The sequence below is a fragment of the Lactuca saligna genome, unplaced genomic scaffold (assembly GCF_052625555.1).
Source record: "Lactuca saligna cultivar CGN05327 unplaced genomic scaffold, ASM5262555v1 scaffold_62, whole genome shotgun sequence".
Taxonomy (NCBI): domain Eukaryota; kingdom Viridiplantae; phylum Streptophyta; class Magnoliopsida; order Asterales; family Asteraceae; genus Lactuca; species Lactuca saligna.
The window spans coordinates 45,995-62,500 of record NW_027629923.1 but is presented as its reverse complement, the minus strand read 5'-3'; the positions used below and the strand labels follow the sequence as shown (position 1 = coordinate 62,500).

General features: G+C 32.1%; 2 protein-coding genes across 2 annotated transcripts in view; one reads left to right on the top strand and one right to left on the bottom strand.

Moving 5' to 3' along the window:
• The window catches only part of LOC145024309 (uncharacterized), a 13,170-nt gene extending 2,980 nt beyond the window's left edge, over window positions 1–10,190 (top strand). Inside the window, exons 12-25 of the mRNA XM_078976757.1 lie at window positions 3,324–3,474; window positions 3,564–3,644; window positions 3,923–4,060; window positions 4,151–4,213; window positions 4,403–4,528; window positions 4,619–4,681; window positions 4,866–4,991; window positions 5,081–5,338; window positions 5,440–5,875; window positions 5,971–6,417; window positions 6,480–6,910; window positions 7,039–8,253; window positions 8,389–9,928; window positions 10,184–10,190. Coding sequence (XP_078832883.1) covers window positions 3,324–3,474; window positions 3,564–3,644; window positions 3,923–4,060; window positions 4,151–4,213; window positions 4,403–4,528; window positions 4,619–4,681; window positions 4,866–4,991; window positions 5,081–5,338; window positions 5,440–5,875; window positions 5,971–6,417; window positions 6,480–6,910; window positions 7,039–8,253; window positions 8,389–9,928; window positions 10,184–10,190 — 5,082 coding nt within the window. The remainder of the gene's footprint in view (window positions 1–3,323; window positions 3,475–3,563; window positions 3,645–3,922; window positions 4,061–4,150; window positions 4,214–4,402; window positions 4,529–4,618; window positions 4,682–4,865; window positions 4,992–5,080; window positions 5,339–5,439; window positions 5,876–5,970; window positions 6,418–6,479; window positions 6,911–7,038; window positions 8,254–8,388; window positions 9,929–10,183) is intronic.
• Window positions 10,191–10,288: 98 nt separating this feature from the next.
• On the bottom strand, window positions 10,289–15,724 carry LOC145024308 (uncharacterized). The gene is made up of 7 exons (XM_078976756.1): window positions 15,658–15,724; window positions 15,338–15,586; window positions 15,157–15,228; window positions 14,376–15,046; window positions 14,206–14,257; window positions 10,861–13,933; window positions 10,289–10,331 (listed from the first exon to the last, which is right to left on the bottom strand). The coding sequence occupies exons 1-7, from the start codon at window positions 15,722–15,724 to the stop codon at window positions 10,289–10,291; spliced, it is 4,227 nt and encodes a 1,408-aa protein (XP_078832882.1).
• Between the last annotated feature and the right edge of the window lie 782 nt (window positions 15,725–16,506).

The following is a 16,506-nucleotide window of genomic DNA, read 5'->3' as shown; positions in this document are numbered from 1 at the left end:
TTTTCACAGCAATGGTATATATTTTGTGACTTTCTGTGTTCTTCCCTTACAAAGAATATAATGGTACCAGATCATTGATACTGAACAGAATCATTCACGACTTACTCATATGTTCCTGTTTCTTAAGCACTACAAACTACATAATAATCCACATAACAACATTTATATATGCTAAGGACGAAAATGCCCTCGCCATGGGATTCCTTGTGATGTAATAAATTAAGCCCAAAAGAACATATATTTGTCAGATCAATAAAGCACATACCACTAATATGTAATCCCATCAACGTATGCAAACTCTTGGTTTTTTTATACAGGTATTATAATTCTAAATTACAAAAATAAATCCGAATAATAAAAATGAAATTTGAAAAGGAAATTTGAAAATGAATATTGAAATTTGAAAGTACACCAGGTCGTATTCGGAAACAGTGTTGCAAAAGGTATAATGAAAGAATTACATCTTGAATGTATTTTTCCTGACTTTCTTTACAAAAATTGTTTAAATTTGTAATGTTTCAGGTGGCATAATCATTTGAATCCAGATATAAAAAAAGAATGCTTGGACCCTGCAAGAGGAATTAGCCCTCATGGCAAATTACAAGTCATATGTAGGTAGAGAATAACCAAAGCAACAATGAAACGAAAACCTGCAGACCATAAAGTGTGAAGTGATTGGGTTGCTTGCTGCTGGAAAAGAATTAGAAAGAAAATTAGAAAGATGATACAAATATATAATATATGACTAAAATGGAGGAAAATAGTAATAAAACAGGTTGCAAAAGAGTATAATGGTACCAGATCATTGATATTGAACAAGATCATTCACAACTTACTCATATGTTCCTGTTTCTTAAACACTACAAACTACAAAATAATCCACATAACAACATTTATATATGCTAACGACGAAAATGCCCTCGCCATGGGATTCCTTGTGATGTAATAAATTAAGCCCAAAAGAACATATATCTGTCAGATCAATAAAGAACATACCACTAATATGTAATCCCATCAACGTATGCAAACTCTTGGTTTTTTTTATACAGGTATTATAAATTATAAATTATAAATTATAATTCTAAATCACTTCAAATAAATCAGAATAATAAAAATGAAATTTGAGAAGGAAATTTGAAAACGAATATTGAAATTTGAAAGTACACCAACTGCAAAAGTTTGACTTGTGTGCTAACAAAAATTCACGTTCTTGGCATATATAAAATCACATTTTTACCTCTGATTGGTTTCACGTACTATTACAATCTTTGATTAATAATCGAAATATATGGCATTATTAAAATATGGTAAGGTAATTTCAATGTGCAATTCCAATTATGGATGGAAATCGAATGTACTTTTGAATCAATTTTAGTTATATGCCCGATTAACTACATCTTTTTATGGTATCAATATCAATCGTATCAATTACATTTAAGTTTCATTCTTGGGTCGATTGGATTTTATTATGTTCAATATATAATTGAAACATACGAATAAGATTCATAATTTACTGCATCGTGTTCCAGCAATCAACCATCATCGACACTTCAACAATCAAGCATCATCGACACATTGTGTTCCTGCAATCAAGAATCATTCTTCAATCGTCCATAGCAATCATTCTGTAAGTTTGTTATTTTTATCCGATTCCCTGTTTTTTGTTTTTCCTGAACTTGATATGAATCAATTTTCGTTATATGCTCTATTAACGACATTTACGACAGAAATTCTGTAACTCAATCATTGAAGATGTTATCTTCAATTGTGAACAAAAATGCCCTCGCTAATTAACTTTATAATTAAGTAACAATTTATAATTAACTTGAATGGACAAAAATGCCCTCGCCAAGTAACGGTCTTATTATCAATTGCGGTTCTGATTGTGTATATTTATGCCTATGACTATGATTCTTGATTGCTTTGTTAATTGCAAAAATACAATCATAACAACAATAAAAAACTTATGTTCTGTTCATCTATCGGTCCTCTTTCCCAGTATTCAATATATGTTATCGATTGGTAGAGAGTTTACGCTCTGTTTTTTGTGTTTTTCTAAAACTTTTTGTATGTAGTTAAAATTAATATAATATATTTACTTGAATATGTTATATACATACATATTATGTAGTGACTAATTAACGAGGGGATATAGAAGGTTAGTTGATGAACTCACATTAGTCATTTCGTTTGTAGGGTACATGCTTTAGGGAATAGAGGATGCATGCTTGCTAAAATGATTTGAACTGATACTCTTAACACTACACATGTTCCACACTATGGTTACAGACTATAGCCTTATTGATGTATGTCTATTTCTCTGGATTTAGTTTGCTAAAACTTGGAATACAATACATTTACCTGTATTTTGGGATTTTATAATATTTAATCTTGAAAGTCAAAGAAACAATATTGAATTTAATACTTGAGAATAACATACATGCATTTATAAACACAATCTACTACATCTTGCCCAAAATACCCTTAGAGTCTTCAGGGAATATTTTGCTTCTTTTACATTAGTAAAAAATGAAACTATTTTGTTATCTATATACAAATATCATTACATCCTACTATGTGACAAAATTGCCCCTGTCCATCCATATACAACTTGAAAGACTTAGCTTATGAAAGTCTGCTGCAAGGAAGGTATAGGTCATATAACTTTGAATTGGAATTAGAGATTTCATTCCATGGTTGCCAAAAGGATAAAATTCAATTAAAATTTTCTTTTTATTGATGAAATTACCAAAATTCCCTTCCAAATACATTTTTCTAACAAATTTATATGTTTTAAGTATCTTTGTCATCGAATTTCAAAGAGGTATAGAAGGAACAGTACAAAAGAAAACATTTGCCAATAAAAAACTCAGAAAAAAAACCTCCAATGGAGTCCAATTATCTGTTTTTTGTTTTTTCTGATCCTGATATGCTTGAATCACTGATGCTGTCATTCTTTGTTTTATCTTTTTATATGCCTACTACTCCAGCACATATTGGTAATTATCACATCAGGGGTATATAGTTTCTTTTAATATGTTTGGACTTGATATGCTTGATATATCATAATCTGTAACTATGGAATTCGAAGTCATTCATCAAAATCATCCTCCCTAATAGTATCTTTTCCAACTATGCTTATCTTTATATAACATAATAAACATTACTTGCAATAGTTACAAAGTAAAATAACAGAATGAAAGAAAAATGTAATATATAATGTTTTTGTATAAACATTACCTTTTTTTTTTTTTTTTTAATTTCACAATAAATTTTAATATATAATGTTTTTGTATAAAGTTATATATTTTGTTCCATTTCAGATAGCAACTACTAACATGGACTCCTTTAAGATTAATAAGAAGATAAAATTAAATAATTTCTATCTGGATAATACAAAAAAATTACATTCGTACACTACATCAGTCGGTCAAATTCCAACTTCTACAAATGTTACTAACCCTGGTGATAACGGTACGTTCATTATATATTTTACAACTTTCTTTATCAATGTTTTTAATCTAAATTATAACTATTTCATGTGTGTATATTTCATTATGCAGATTCAAATAGGAACATCTATCATGTTCAGGCTACAGAAAAAAGAAGAATAAGAAAATTATACTTGGACAATAAAAAAAAAGGTTCGACCAAATGAATCCATACAACTACATCAACATCACATCTTTTTAAAATAAATGAAAATGATAATTTACTTAATTTGTTATACACTTTTCTTGTTTATTGTTTATTTAAATTTAAATTTAAATATCTAAATTGAAAATTCTAACATGCTCATTTTTTGTATCATGTTTTTTTGTATATTAATATTCATAGAATATTTTCTGGAGTTACATTATTATTTAAAATTTATCCATTTATTGTCACAATTTTTTTTTTTTTTTTTTTTTTTTTTTTGCAGCCAAATTCAAAGAAGTTGTGCATCGAAATAAAAACCGATCGGCATCTACATCAAGTGCCAATGTTTCAAAAAAATCAAATTTCCAAACTTCTCCTTCATATCTAAATGTTACAACTCCGTTATCTAACATTTCAAATGGTAACTCATTTATATTATCATTTTATTTTATAATATATATTATTATTGTATCACATTTAATAATGTATACCTTCAATCTTCTTTTACCAGTCATGAATATTTCCGATAACAGTTTTCAATCACGTTTACCAAACATCAGATTCAATTCAAACGGTAACATACTTGATTGCTTATACACTTTTTTTTCTCTTTTTTAAATTTGTAAAATATAAATTCTGTCATCCATATTTTTTTATATTATCTATTTATCATTAATAGTATTCATATACTATTTAAAAATTTACAAGATTATTTAATATTTATCCATTTCTAATAAGATTTTATTTCCAATCAAATTAAAAGGAGTTGTCGAGAGAAATAAATTTGGATCCACATCTACATCAAGTGCAAATATGTCAAAACAAACAATGTTACGCACTCCTCCTTCACATTTAAATGTTAGAAGTCCGTTATCTAACAGTTCCAAAGGTAACTCATTTATTTTTCCATATATTTTTTTTAATATATGTTGTTATTGTATCATATTTGATAATCTAAATTTCAATCTTCTTTTCTCAGTCATCGATATTTCCAATAACAGTTTTCAGACACCGTTACCAAACATGAAATTGGATTCAAACGGTAACGTACTTGATTGCTTTTAGACCTTTTAACTTTTTTTTTTTTAAATATATGTAATAAAATTTATTACATCATAGTCTTTTTATATCATCTCTTTATCAATATTCATATTTATATAATATTAAAATAATTATTAAACAATATTGCATTTCTGATAATCATTTTTTCGTATATGAATTTAAAGGAGTTGTACATCGAAATAAAAGCACATATCGATCAAAAACAAGTGCAGATACATCAAAACAAGCAATGTTACAACCTCCTCCATCACATTTAAATGTTAGAACTCCGTTATCTAACATTTCCAACGGTAACTCATTTATTTTACCATTTCATTTTGTAATATATATTATTATTGTATCATATTTAACAATGTATACTTTCAATTTTTTTCCACAGCCATGGATATTTCCAATAATAGTTGTCAATCGCCGTTAACAAATATTAGACAATTCTCTGTATTTTCAAATGGCGACACATCCAACAAATCATCTACAATAACATCAAAATCGTCTTCAGTCCTGTTAACTAATCCAAATAATAAAGCAAAGAAAAAAAGGGCAAATTTAACTCCTATTCCAATATTTGGTTTGAGATCCGATCAAGACAAAATCGATGGTCAAAATGATCAAAACATATACAACGGTATATCAAAAGGTAATTTACATACAAATATAATATTTACATTTGTTCATTCAATGTTTTTCACTTATATAAACTTACAAACTTAACATCTTTATGTCAACCTTAATTGACAGATTATTTGGATCATGGTGATCAGATTGTTGTATGCCAAACATGTTTTGCAAAATTATGGAAAGATGAATCTATCAAATGTAAAAAAAATGAGAATCAAAATTATTCTTTATGTTGTGGTTATGGCAAAGTTGAACTACCAGCTTTAAAGAATGCACCTTCAACCTATGCCCATCTTTTTACATCGGGAGATTCTAAAAGCAAACACTTCATGAAGAACATCCGTTCTTACAATTCTATGTTTTCTTTTACGTCAATGGGTGGAAAGATTGATTCCTCAATCAATAGAGGAAATGCTCCATACATTTTTAGACTTAGCGGTCAAAATTATCATAGTATCGGAAGCCTTTTACCGGAACGGGGGTTAAAACCAAAATTCTCTCAGTTGTACATATACGATACTGATAATGAGATCGCGAATAGACGGACATGTTTTGGGTACACTTTTCACAATTATCACATTAATAGATATCTTATTCATCAACATTATCTTATTTATTTATCTTTTGTTTATATGTTCATGTTACTTGCAGTGGAGAGAATCAACGATCTACGTCAAATTCTTCTATCCTTGATAATGATATTATACAAGATTTGAAGTTGATGTTGGATTCAAATAATGTCTTGGTTCAGTCTTATAGAATGGTTAGGGATTGTTTTCATCAAAACCCTCATGTTGATATCAAGTTGAGACTTATTGGAAGAAGGGACCATGATGGAAGGATATACAACCTACCATCTGCTTCTGAGGTTGCCGCTTTAATTGTTGGAGATATTGGTGATTCAATTGATAATAGAGATATTGTTGTTCAAACGTCATCAGGTTCTCTACGGCGTATTAGTGAATTACATCCATCATGCCTTCCTCTTCAGTATCCACTATTGTTTCCATATGGTGATGATGGTTACAGGGTTGACATACCACATCGAGGTGTTACACCAATAAGCAACAGCAAGAGGCCCAATTGTACAATGAGAGAGTTTTTTCTTATAGAATACAAGACAGGGATCAATATTTTTCACTAATTCTTAATTCAAAAAGGTTGTTCCAACAATTTTTGGTTGATGCTTATACTATGATTGAAAGTGAGAGATTACATTTCATAAGGAGCAAACAACAAATTCTTAGATGTGAGTCTTATGAAAAGTTACGTGCTCAACAGAACCTAGGGAATAAAGATATATCCAACGTTGGACAACGTGTAATCTTACCTTCTTCATTCACTGGTGGTGCACGTTATATGATGCAAAACTACCTTGATGCCATGTCCTTATGTAAATGGTTTGGATATCCTGATTTCTTCATAACCTTTACATGTAATCCAAAATGGCCTGAAGTTAAAAGGTTTCTTCAAAACACTTCACTAAATCCTGAAGATAGACCTGATATCTTATGTAGGCTATTCAAAATAAAGCTCGATTCTTTGATTAAAGACATACGGGAGAATAAAATTTTCGGCATTGTTCAAGGAGGTATTAAACTTGTATTTCTTTCTAATAGTTTTGTTATAATGATTATTTACTTTGTTAATTTTTTGGGTTATTTTCAAATATATTTCATCCAGTACAAAGATTATCTTATTTATAAAATTAATTTGCAGTGGTCTATACGATTGAATTTCAAAAAAGAGGTTTGCCACATTGTCATATTTGTCTGTTTATGCATGCTGAGTCCAAGCGGCCTACTGTTGAATATATAAATCCGATTATTTCTGCTGAGATTCCAAATACCAATGAAGATCCAGAATTGTATTCACTTGTAAGTGAATTCATGATACATGGTCCTTGTGGAGCTGAAAATATGAATTGTCCATGCATGGTTGACAAACAATGTTCGAAAAATTTTCCAAAGCAATTCTGTGATCATTCTTCGGTTGATGTCAACGGTTATCCCTTATATATGAGAAGAAACAATGGATATTTTGTCGAAAAATCAGGTGTCAAGTTAGACAACAGAAATGTTGTTCCATATAACAAATATCTGTTGAAAAGATATCAGGCACACATTAATGTTGAATGGTGCAATCAAGGATCTTCCATAAAGTATCTGTTTAAATATATAAACAAAGGTCCAGATAGAGCTACAATTGTTGTTGACATCAACGCTGATTCTAATCACGAAAAGGTTGTCGATGAAATAAAAGATTATTATGATTGTAGATATATATCTGCATGTGAAGCATCATGGCGAATATTTAAATACGATGTTCATTACCGATATCCTTCTGTGATGCGACTACCTTTTCATCTTCCTGATCAACAACAAGTCATATATGCCGCAGACGATGATATTGACGATGTTCTTGAACAACCTTCAGTTGCTGCTTCTATGTTCACATCTTGGATGGAATGTAATAAAATTAATAAAGATGCACGAAAACTTACATATGTTGAATTTCCTACAAAGTTTGTTTGGAAACCTGATGATAAGTTGTGGAAGCCAAGGAAAATTGGACGTTCAATAGGAAGGATTCACTCTGTTTCACCTAAACTTAGCGAAGTGTACTTCTTACGGATTCTTTTAAATAAAGTGAAAGGTCCAAAATCATTTGAAGAAATTCGCACGGTAAACGGTGAAGAATTTCCTACTTTTCGAGATGCATGCTATGCTTTGGGCCTCTTAGATGATGACAAAGAATATGTTGATGCAATTAAGGAAGCGAGTCATTCAGGAACTGGTTTTTATCTTCGTTTCTTGTTTGCTACAATGTTAATGTCTAACAGTTTGGGTAGACCAGAGTTTGTTTGGGAAAATACATGGCAACACTTGTCAGATGGTATTCTTTACAACCAACAACGTAGATTAAAGTCTCCAGGTATTATAATAGAAAAAACGGATTTTATATATTTTAAAGTAGGTGTGATACCCGTGTAATACACAGGGTTTTTAAAAAAATAATATAAAGTGGTTAATATTATATTCTATTTGATATATTGTTCATTTTTTACAGGTTTATCACTCAACGAGGATCAACTCAAAAACCTGACTTTGTTCGAGATCGAACAGATTTTACTTCGTAACAACACGAGTCTTAAAAATTATAAACAAATGCCTTACCCTGATTCCGACACAGTTTCTTCTTCAACAAATCGACTTATCATGGAGGAGCTGGAGTATGACACAACGCTTTTAAAGAAAGAGTTTGATAGTATGTTTCATGCATTAACAAACGAGCAACGCAATATTTTTCTTGATATCATGACTACAGTCAATGATAATAAAGGAGGTGTGTTTTTTGTTTATGGATATGGTGGAACAGGCAAAACCTTTCTTTGGAAGACGTTATCTGCAGCAATTAGATGTAATGGTGATATAGTTTTAAATGTTGCTTCAAGTGGTATTGCATCTTTATTATTGCCTGGAGGTAGGACAGCACACTCTCGGTTTATAATTCCGTTGAATCTTACCGAGTATTCTGTTTGTAAGATACCGCCTGATAGTGAACTCGGCAGATTAGTAAGAAAAAGTTCATTGATTATTTGGGATGAAGCACCTATGGTCCACAAACATGCATTTGAAGCTTTAGATCGAGCTCTGAGAGATGTATGTAAGTTTGATAAGTCTACCAACTCACATATTCCATTTGGAGGGAAAGCAATTGTTTTTGGAGGAGACTTCAAACAGATTCTACCTGTTGTTCAAGGAGGTAGCAGACAAAATATCGTTAATGCTTCTTTAAGCTCTTCATATATATGGCAACAATGCAAAGTCCATAGATTAACAAAAAACATGAGACTAACCGTTGGAAAGGATCCATCTGATATTCGAAAAATACAAAATTTTGCAAAATGGCTTTTGGACATAGGAGAAGGAAAAGTTGGTGGTTTGAACGATGGTGAAGCGATTATTGATGTTCCGGATGATATTCTAATTAGTGATCCACATGATCCTATAGGTTCATTAATTGAGTTTGTATATCCTTCAATCTTGGAAAACTTCAACGGTACGAGTTATTTTCAAGAAAGAGCTATACTAGCTCCAAAAAATGAAGTTGTCCAACAAATCAATGATCGTTTGTTAGCATTGTTTCCCGGAGACGAAGTAGAATATTTAAGTTCAGATACTCTTTGCCAATCAGAGTTTGTTCATGATCAGTTTGATCCCAATTTATACTCCCCGGATATTTTAAATGGTCTTAAGGTATCAGGTTTGCCAAATCACAAGTTAATTCTAAAAGTCGGTGTTCCAGTTATGTTACTAAGAAACATTGATCAGAAAAATGGATTATGTAACGGCACTAGACTACAAGTGAAATCTCTTGGCAAACGTGTTATTGAGGCAATTATAATATCTGGAACTAATATTGGAAAGCAAACATTTATTCCAAGAATGTCTTTAAGTCCATCTGAAAAAAAAATTCCTTTCAAATTTCAAAGAAGACAATTCCCATTGGCTGTATGTTTTGCAATGACAATTAATAAAAGTCAGGGGCAATCGTTATCAAAGGTTGGTCTGTATCTCAAGGATCCTGTTTTTTCACATGGACAACTGTATGTTGCCTTATCTAGAGTTCAGAGTAGAGAAGGACTGAAATTGTTAATTTTAGATAAGGATGGTAGACTTACAAACAAAACTTCAAATGTTGTGTATAAGGAAGTTTTTAGAAATTTATAAATGCTTCTAACCCATTAAATTCTAACAATTATGTTTTTTTCTGTTTTTTTGTAACATTTTTTAAAATAATTTATTCTTTATATAGCATTGTAATCTATAATATTCAGTTTGTTTTGATATTTCATTTTCAGACTTTAATAGACGCCACATGGTGTTTTTTGATTCCTCCCTCATTACAAAAAAATATTCATTTGCCATCACACTTCATAAATCATTCACATATTCAAAGATGTATTTTAGTTATCTTCATATTTAACTTTCGATGGATTGATTGCGTTTCTATTTAACATATATTTAAATTTATATACTTTTTTACAAAATTATATTAATTTTAATTTTAAATAATCATTACAAATAATGCTAAACAAACTTAATTCTTATTAATAATACTAGCCGTCTACCCGCGCAAAGCGGCGGGGCACGTGAGTTCTTTCGGTGATATGTTTCCATTACAAAATTGTTATGTTAAAAAAAAGTACATGTTGAAGACAATATAATCAAACTATGGTGTTATTTGTTACATCATGCATCAAATAACCAATAAAAAGCAACCAGTCAAGACGACACAAAATATTAATCGTGCAATACTTCTTTATACACCACATTTGCTGTATAAACCCCATCACCTTTTGAATTTTCGTTAGGCTGTACTAATACTTTTGTATTGCAACGTGAAACCCCTCTGGACAATGCAACATAAAGTTGTCCATGCGAGAATACTGGTTCTGGAAGATAGATACCTACATATGGAATTGTTTGTCCCTGAGCTTTATTGATTGTCATTGCAAAGCACAATCGAATAGGAAACTGTTTCCTCTTTAGCTTGAATGGGAACATATCATCATCAGATGGACATAAAGGAATCTTAGGCAAAAATATCCTTGTTCCTGCATGTTGACCAACAGCTATTTCTGCATCAATAACATTTTGCTGAAAGCTTCTACATATCAATCGGGTGCCATTACACAACCCATTTGCTGGGTCAATATTCCGTAACAGTATTATCGGACATCCAACTTTTAATCGAAGGTAATGCGGAGGTAAACCACTAACACTGATCGAGTTTAAGAATTCCAACGGATAGAAGCCATTTTTATCATCTATGGCTTCATCAACACTATAGTAAATTCTCTCTTCTCCTTGAAATCGATCGATCATGTAATCGTTAATCGCATCGACACTATCATTTTTTGTAGATAATATTGCCCGCGATATGATATAATCTGATTCAGACCTATTAAATTCCAATGAGGGAAACACTGCATCAATCAAAGAATCTAATGATTTTTCTTTATCAGTGTATGGAATGACCATATCATCAGGGATGCGAATAAAACTTCCGTCCACTGTTTCTTCAACTCCATCACCAACCCGTAATAGAAAGTTTGAGAACCATGGATCAGTAAGTGCTCTCATATTTATTGTTAACCGCAACTTTATAATCGAAGACCAAAGAGGCGACATTCGTAGGCTAGAGTCTACAATTTGTGCTCGTGTCCCACGTCTTACGACTGGCAATACTTGTCTAAAATCGCCTCCCAGAACCATTATCTTTCCACCAAAAGGGAGTGCCACCCCAGTGATATCTTGCATTGTCCGATCAAACGCCTCCACCACCTGTCGCTTTGCCATCGATGCCTCATCCCATATGATTATTTTTGCAAGCCGAAGTAGTTGAGCGGTACCGCTTTGTTTTTGGATTCTACAGAATGAGTTATTATCTGGAGTTAGAGGAAGTTTGAAACGCGAGTGAGCTGTTCTCCCCCCAGGCATGTTATTAGCCGCAACACCCGATGAAGCTGTGGCGAGTGCAATATGACCAAGTTTGTGTATATTAGCAAGTAAAGCTTTGTACAGATATGTTTTTCCTGTTCCGCCAGGACCATCTATGAAGAACACTCCTGTACAATCAGTACACACATGCCTCATGATCTCATCATATGCATATTTTTGTTCAGGATTGAGAAACTCTTTGGCACGCAAATGGTCATCTTCCACAATTATAGAGCATTCTTCTTGTACCTCTCGAAAAACTCCAGACTGAAAATTCAAACCGGTGTTTACAGTCGGGAGATCAAAGTTATCAAGCTTGTTACCCATAGATTGTAGGAATACGCTTATGTCTGTAAGGACCATATTTTGTACTCGATTGACATTATCGTATTGTCTACTATAATCTTCGGAGAGAGAATTGTAGTGGGAATTCCATATCTTGCGAACATCTCCAGGATCACAAAAAACTAATATCGTTGCAAACAACCTTCTGAGAGCATTTGGAAACTGAAACAAGGAGGCCTCTACAAGACACTGCGATAAACTATCATCTGTCTCTATTAACCCTCTTTCAAGAGCCGCTTTTCGAAATGTGGGATGTCTTACGTTATTGAATGTGTACAGATCTTCAAAACATGTAGGACCCCTAACATGACATAATAACACACGTAGATAGTATCGCTCACCTTCAGCAGGATTTGCAGAAACCAAACGACCAACTGCTCGTGATACTTTTCGAGGATTCCATAGACGCGATTCTTTATTCCATGTGAAGTGTTTGGGAAAATCTTTGTATAAATATTCTCTTGCATTAACGTTATCTTTATTCATCTTGAAAAATGCAGTCAACATTGATCTCTTATCTTTCTCCCTCTCAACAACTGATTTCATTGCATCATCATCAGTGAACCTAACCAACTGTTGGTTTGGAAGATGCAATTGCAAAGTGATCACATTAGGGTGGATTTGATTAAGAGAAAAGCTAAAAATTCGCCATACTGCTTCTGGAGCGGAGACGTATCGTGCATCCTGAAAACGTTTTATCTCATTGATAACAACAGGTTGTGCATCTGGATCAATATGGATAACTTGCTTGTCATGACCCTTGTAAATATACTTAAAGATGTATTTCACTGATGTTATACTCGAGCAAACCTCAACATTTAGATGGCAGTTGAACATCATCAACAACTTTGGGTTATATGGGACAACCCATCTATTATCCATCATAATACCTTGTTTATTCACAGCAATTCCATTATCTCTCCTTCGATAAACCGGATATGTGTCCTTTCCTTGTGTTGTGGCTTCGTTGAATTGTCGAGGGTATCTAAAACGACAGGTTGGTGGATCACCTTGCATACAAGAACATTTTTTGTTTAATGTACCACAAGGACCATGTATCATGTGTGATTTGACCAGATCGTGTAGTATAGGATACTTTGTCGGGTTTGGAATTTCGGCACACACATACTTGTCATAATGGTCTGTATTGGTGAGCTTCCATTCAGGTTTCATTATTAAGAGAAAATGAGCATGTGGTAAACCACGTTTCTGGAACTCTATTACATAAACATATGCACTCACCACACCAAGGACGTGCCTCTTCAAGAGTTGTTCCTTAAGGTCATGTAACTTAGCACGAAAAACTCTTGCAACCAGATCTGGTCTATCTTGTGCTGTTTGAAAATGAAGTAACTCATTTTGGATTTCAGGCCAATTCGGATTGCACGTTATTGTAAGGAATATATCAGGTTTCCCTCCATCTTGAACTAAAGCCATAGCATCGAGAAATCGTCGTCGCATGTCACGAGGACCTCCGATGAAACTTGCTAGCAAAACAACACGTTGCCCAATCATACTTGCTTGTACCTCACCGGCATTGACACAATCCACAACACCTTGGTATAACTCCGCTCTTATTGTAGATTGGTTTTTTCTACAAAATTCCAAACGCGAAGTCTCAATCTTGATGTAGATATCTACCACAAATTGTTGTAATAATCTCCCTCCTAACATAATTACGTTCAAGTTTGATCGAATCTGCAACTTGTAACAGTGGTACTCCCGCATAGTTACAGTTTTCCTACCCGTTCTTATATCAGTCTCTACATAATGATTAAATTGAATAAATTATATCAATTTTTACATTTGTAAAATTTAACAATATTAAAATTGTGGCTATGCGTACCTTCTAGATCTTCATCGAAGATTTGGTCGTCATTAACCATCTCATTGAATAAAACCCCTTGCCTTAGTATGTTAGAATGCCATCCAGGCTCACCATTTGGAAAGAATAAAGGATAACACAATGGGTCATAACATCCCTAATAAGATTGAATTGTTTTTGGTTTGTCGGACCTTCCATATACTATAATACTTCTTTTATATGCGGTTATGTTGTCATTGCCTTCAATCCAAATACCAGCAACCTGTGAAATTATACAATAGAAAAAATATGATTAAAACTGGTACGTAATTTGCATAGTTATATTTAATACATGAAACATCTTTTTTCTCAAAAACATATGTACATAATTAATTTCAAACCTCGGATGTGGTTGGCCGGTTGTACACCCTTTGGTCTAGTTCTACTGATGCATTTAAAGTGACTCTGTAATTGTCGAGCGGTCCTAGATCAGCAAGGCTACGAAATATTGCAACGTATGGGTTTGTAGCAAGAACGCGAGTCAAAATTTCAACAATTGGTTTAGCAAGATTCTTCCATTCGAGTCTATTTGACATCTCAGCTTCAACATCGTAAAAATACAATTGTAAGAACTTAGGTTCATCCTTTTTCCTTGGAACTAACTGATCGATTCTATGGTATATCCCTCCATTCACACAAAAAGTGTATACCCCAGATGTCATATTGGCCATCGATTCATCCACTTCTACGCCCATTGATGCAAATGAATAGTTGGTGTTGTATGCACGTATATTCTTTCTAAACAATTTGCCTAATTTTGTTTCTGAGGTGAAAAGATTGTGTAATTCGTCAGGAATAGATGAGTCTGCCAACTTTGTCTTTCCACTCATGCAACAAAAGCCAGCAGATTCAAATTGTAGTCGTTTTGCCCCACAATAAGTACATATATCATTGAACTTCACCACACGATGTTTTTTACGGATACCGGCGAAAACAAAACTATATGGATCATCCGAGATGCTACCATTTTGTACTGATGGAGTGACATTGCCATGGATACAACCTTGTGGATCTGTAGACATTTTATTCATTAGTTAAATGTAATATAAATAAAATTAAAATAATTACACATAATTATTAGCCAATATATATGATATTTTTCGGTAAAAATCAAATACTGACCTATTGATGTTGAAATTTGAGTTATCAATTCATCGCGTGGAGGTAGTATTACGTCAGGCTGACTTTGAATACCTACGTATAAACAAAAATTTCTCATTAAGAATGTAAATTATGAAAGATTATGGTTAAATGTAATGTTGTACTACTTAGATTGTAATATGATAACTTCAGACATAGTTACCTGGTTTTGTTATGGTTGGTTCCGTCTGACGTTGATAAGGGTTTCTATTATAAATCAACTTTTTTTGACCAAAATCCATTACACATGTAGGAGATGCATTGGTAATATCCACCAGATTCCTATTTACTGTTGGCACATTTGACAAAAATGTTGTGTTTTGACTATTTCCTTCCCCATTAACTATTCGTCTCATTTTGTTTTTCTCCTTTCGTCGTTCGTAACATGCCTTATTATATGCTTTTCGTTTTTCTGCAACATTTTTTTAAATGAAAAATGTATAACGATGATATACTAATAATGATTGTAAATATGTGATATACCTTTTGTATTTTCTGTATCAATTTGGATAACATTATTATGTTTATTTTCTTTACCGTCAAACCTCATTGCAAATTGTAAAACACACAAAAAAATGTATACTTTATTTTATACATAACAAATCAAAAAGTATGATTATTCAAATACGAAATTTATTACCATTTGTTTTTGTTATAATAGTTTAGATCAAAACCAGATTTTATTTATGTGTTTCTGGTAATGTGAATGGTCTATAAGGAGATGATGCTTGAGTTGCCGACATATATTGGTTTGATGATACTTCTTTTCTTAGGTGAAGCTAATTACTTTGAAACACGTTGCATCTAACTAAAAAAATACTATAAATAGTAGACTTTTTCATCATATAGTACTTGAATAAGAGATAATTTAAAGTTAAATACACATACCTGTTTGATTTTGATGAATCCGATAGAGCAGGTGGTTTTTGTGAAGCCGATAGAATATATGTAGTTTATGCATGTACAAAGGAACACAAAGTGAGTGTGAATGGTGTATAATCGAGAAAGTAAAAATCGTAAATAGTAAACATACGCAGTAGCAGACTGTAGAACCGATGAAGCCTTCTTATATGTTAAATTATAATTATAGAATATGTTTGCAATTGGCGCCTATGGTTCATCTACTACGCAAATATCTCTCTCTCTCTCTCTCTCTCTATATATATATATATATATATATATATATATATATATATATATATATATATATATATATATATATATATATATAGGTTAAAAGTTTGTTATGAAAGGATTACATATAGTTCATACTTATGTGTATATTTATAATAAAATTTGAAAATTCGTAATCCATTTTGATTTACTTTTATC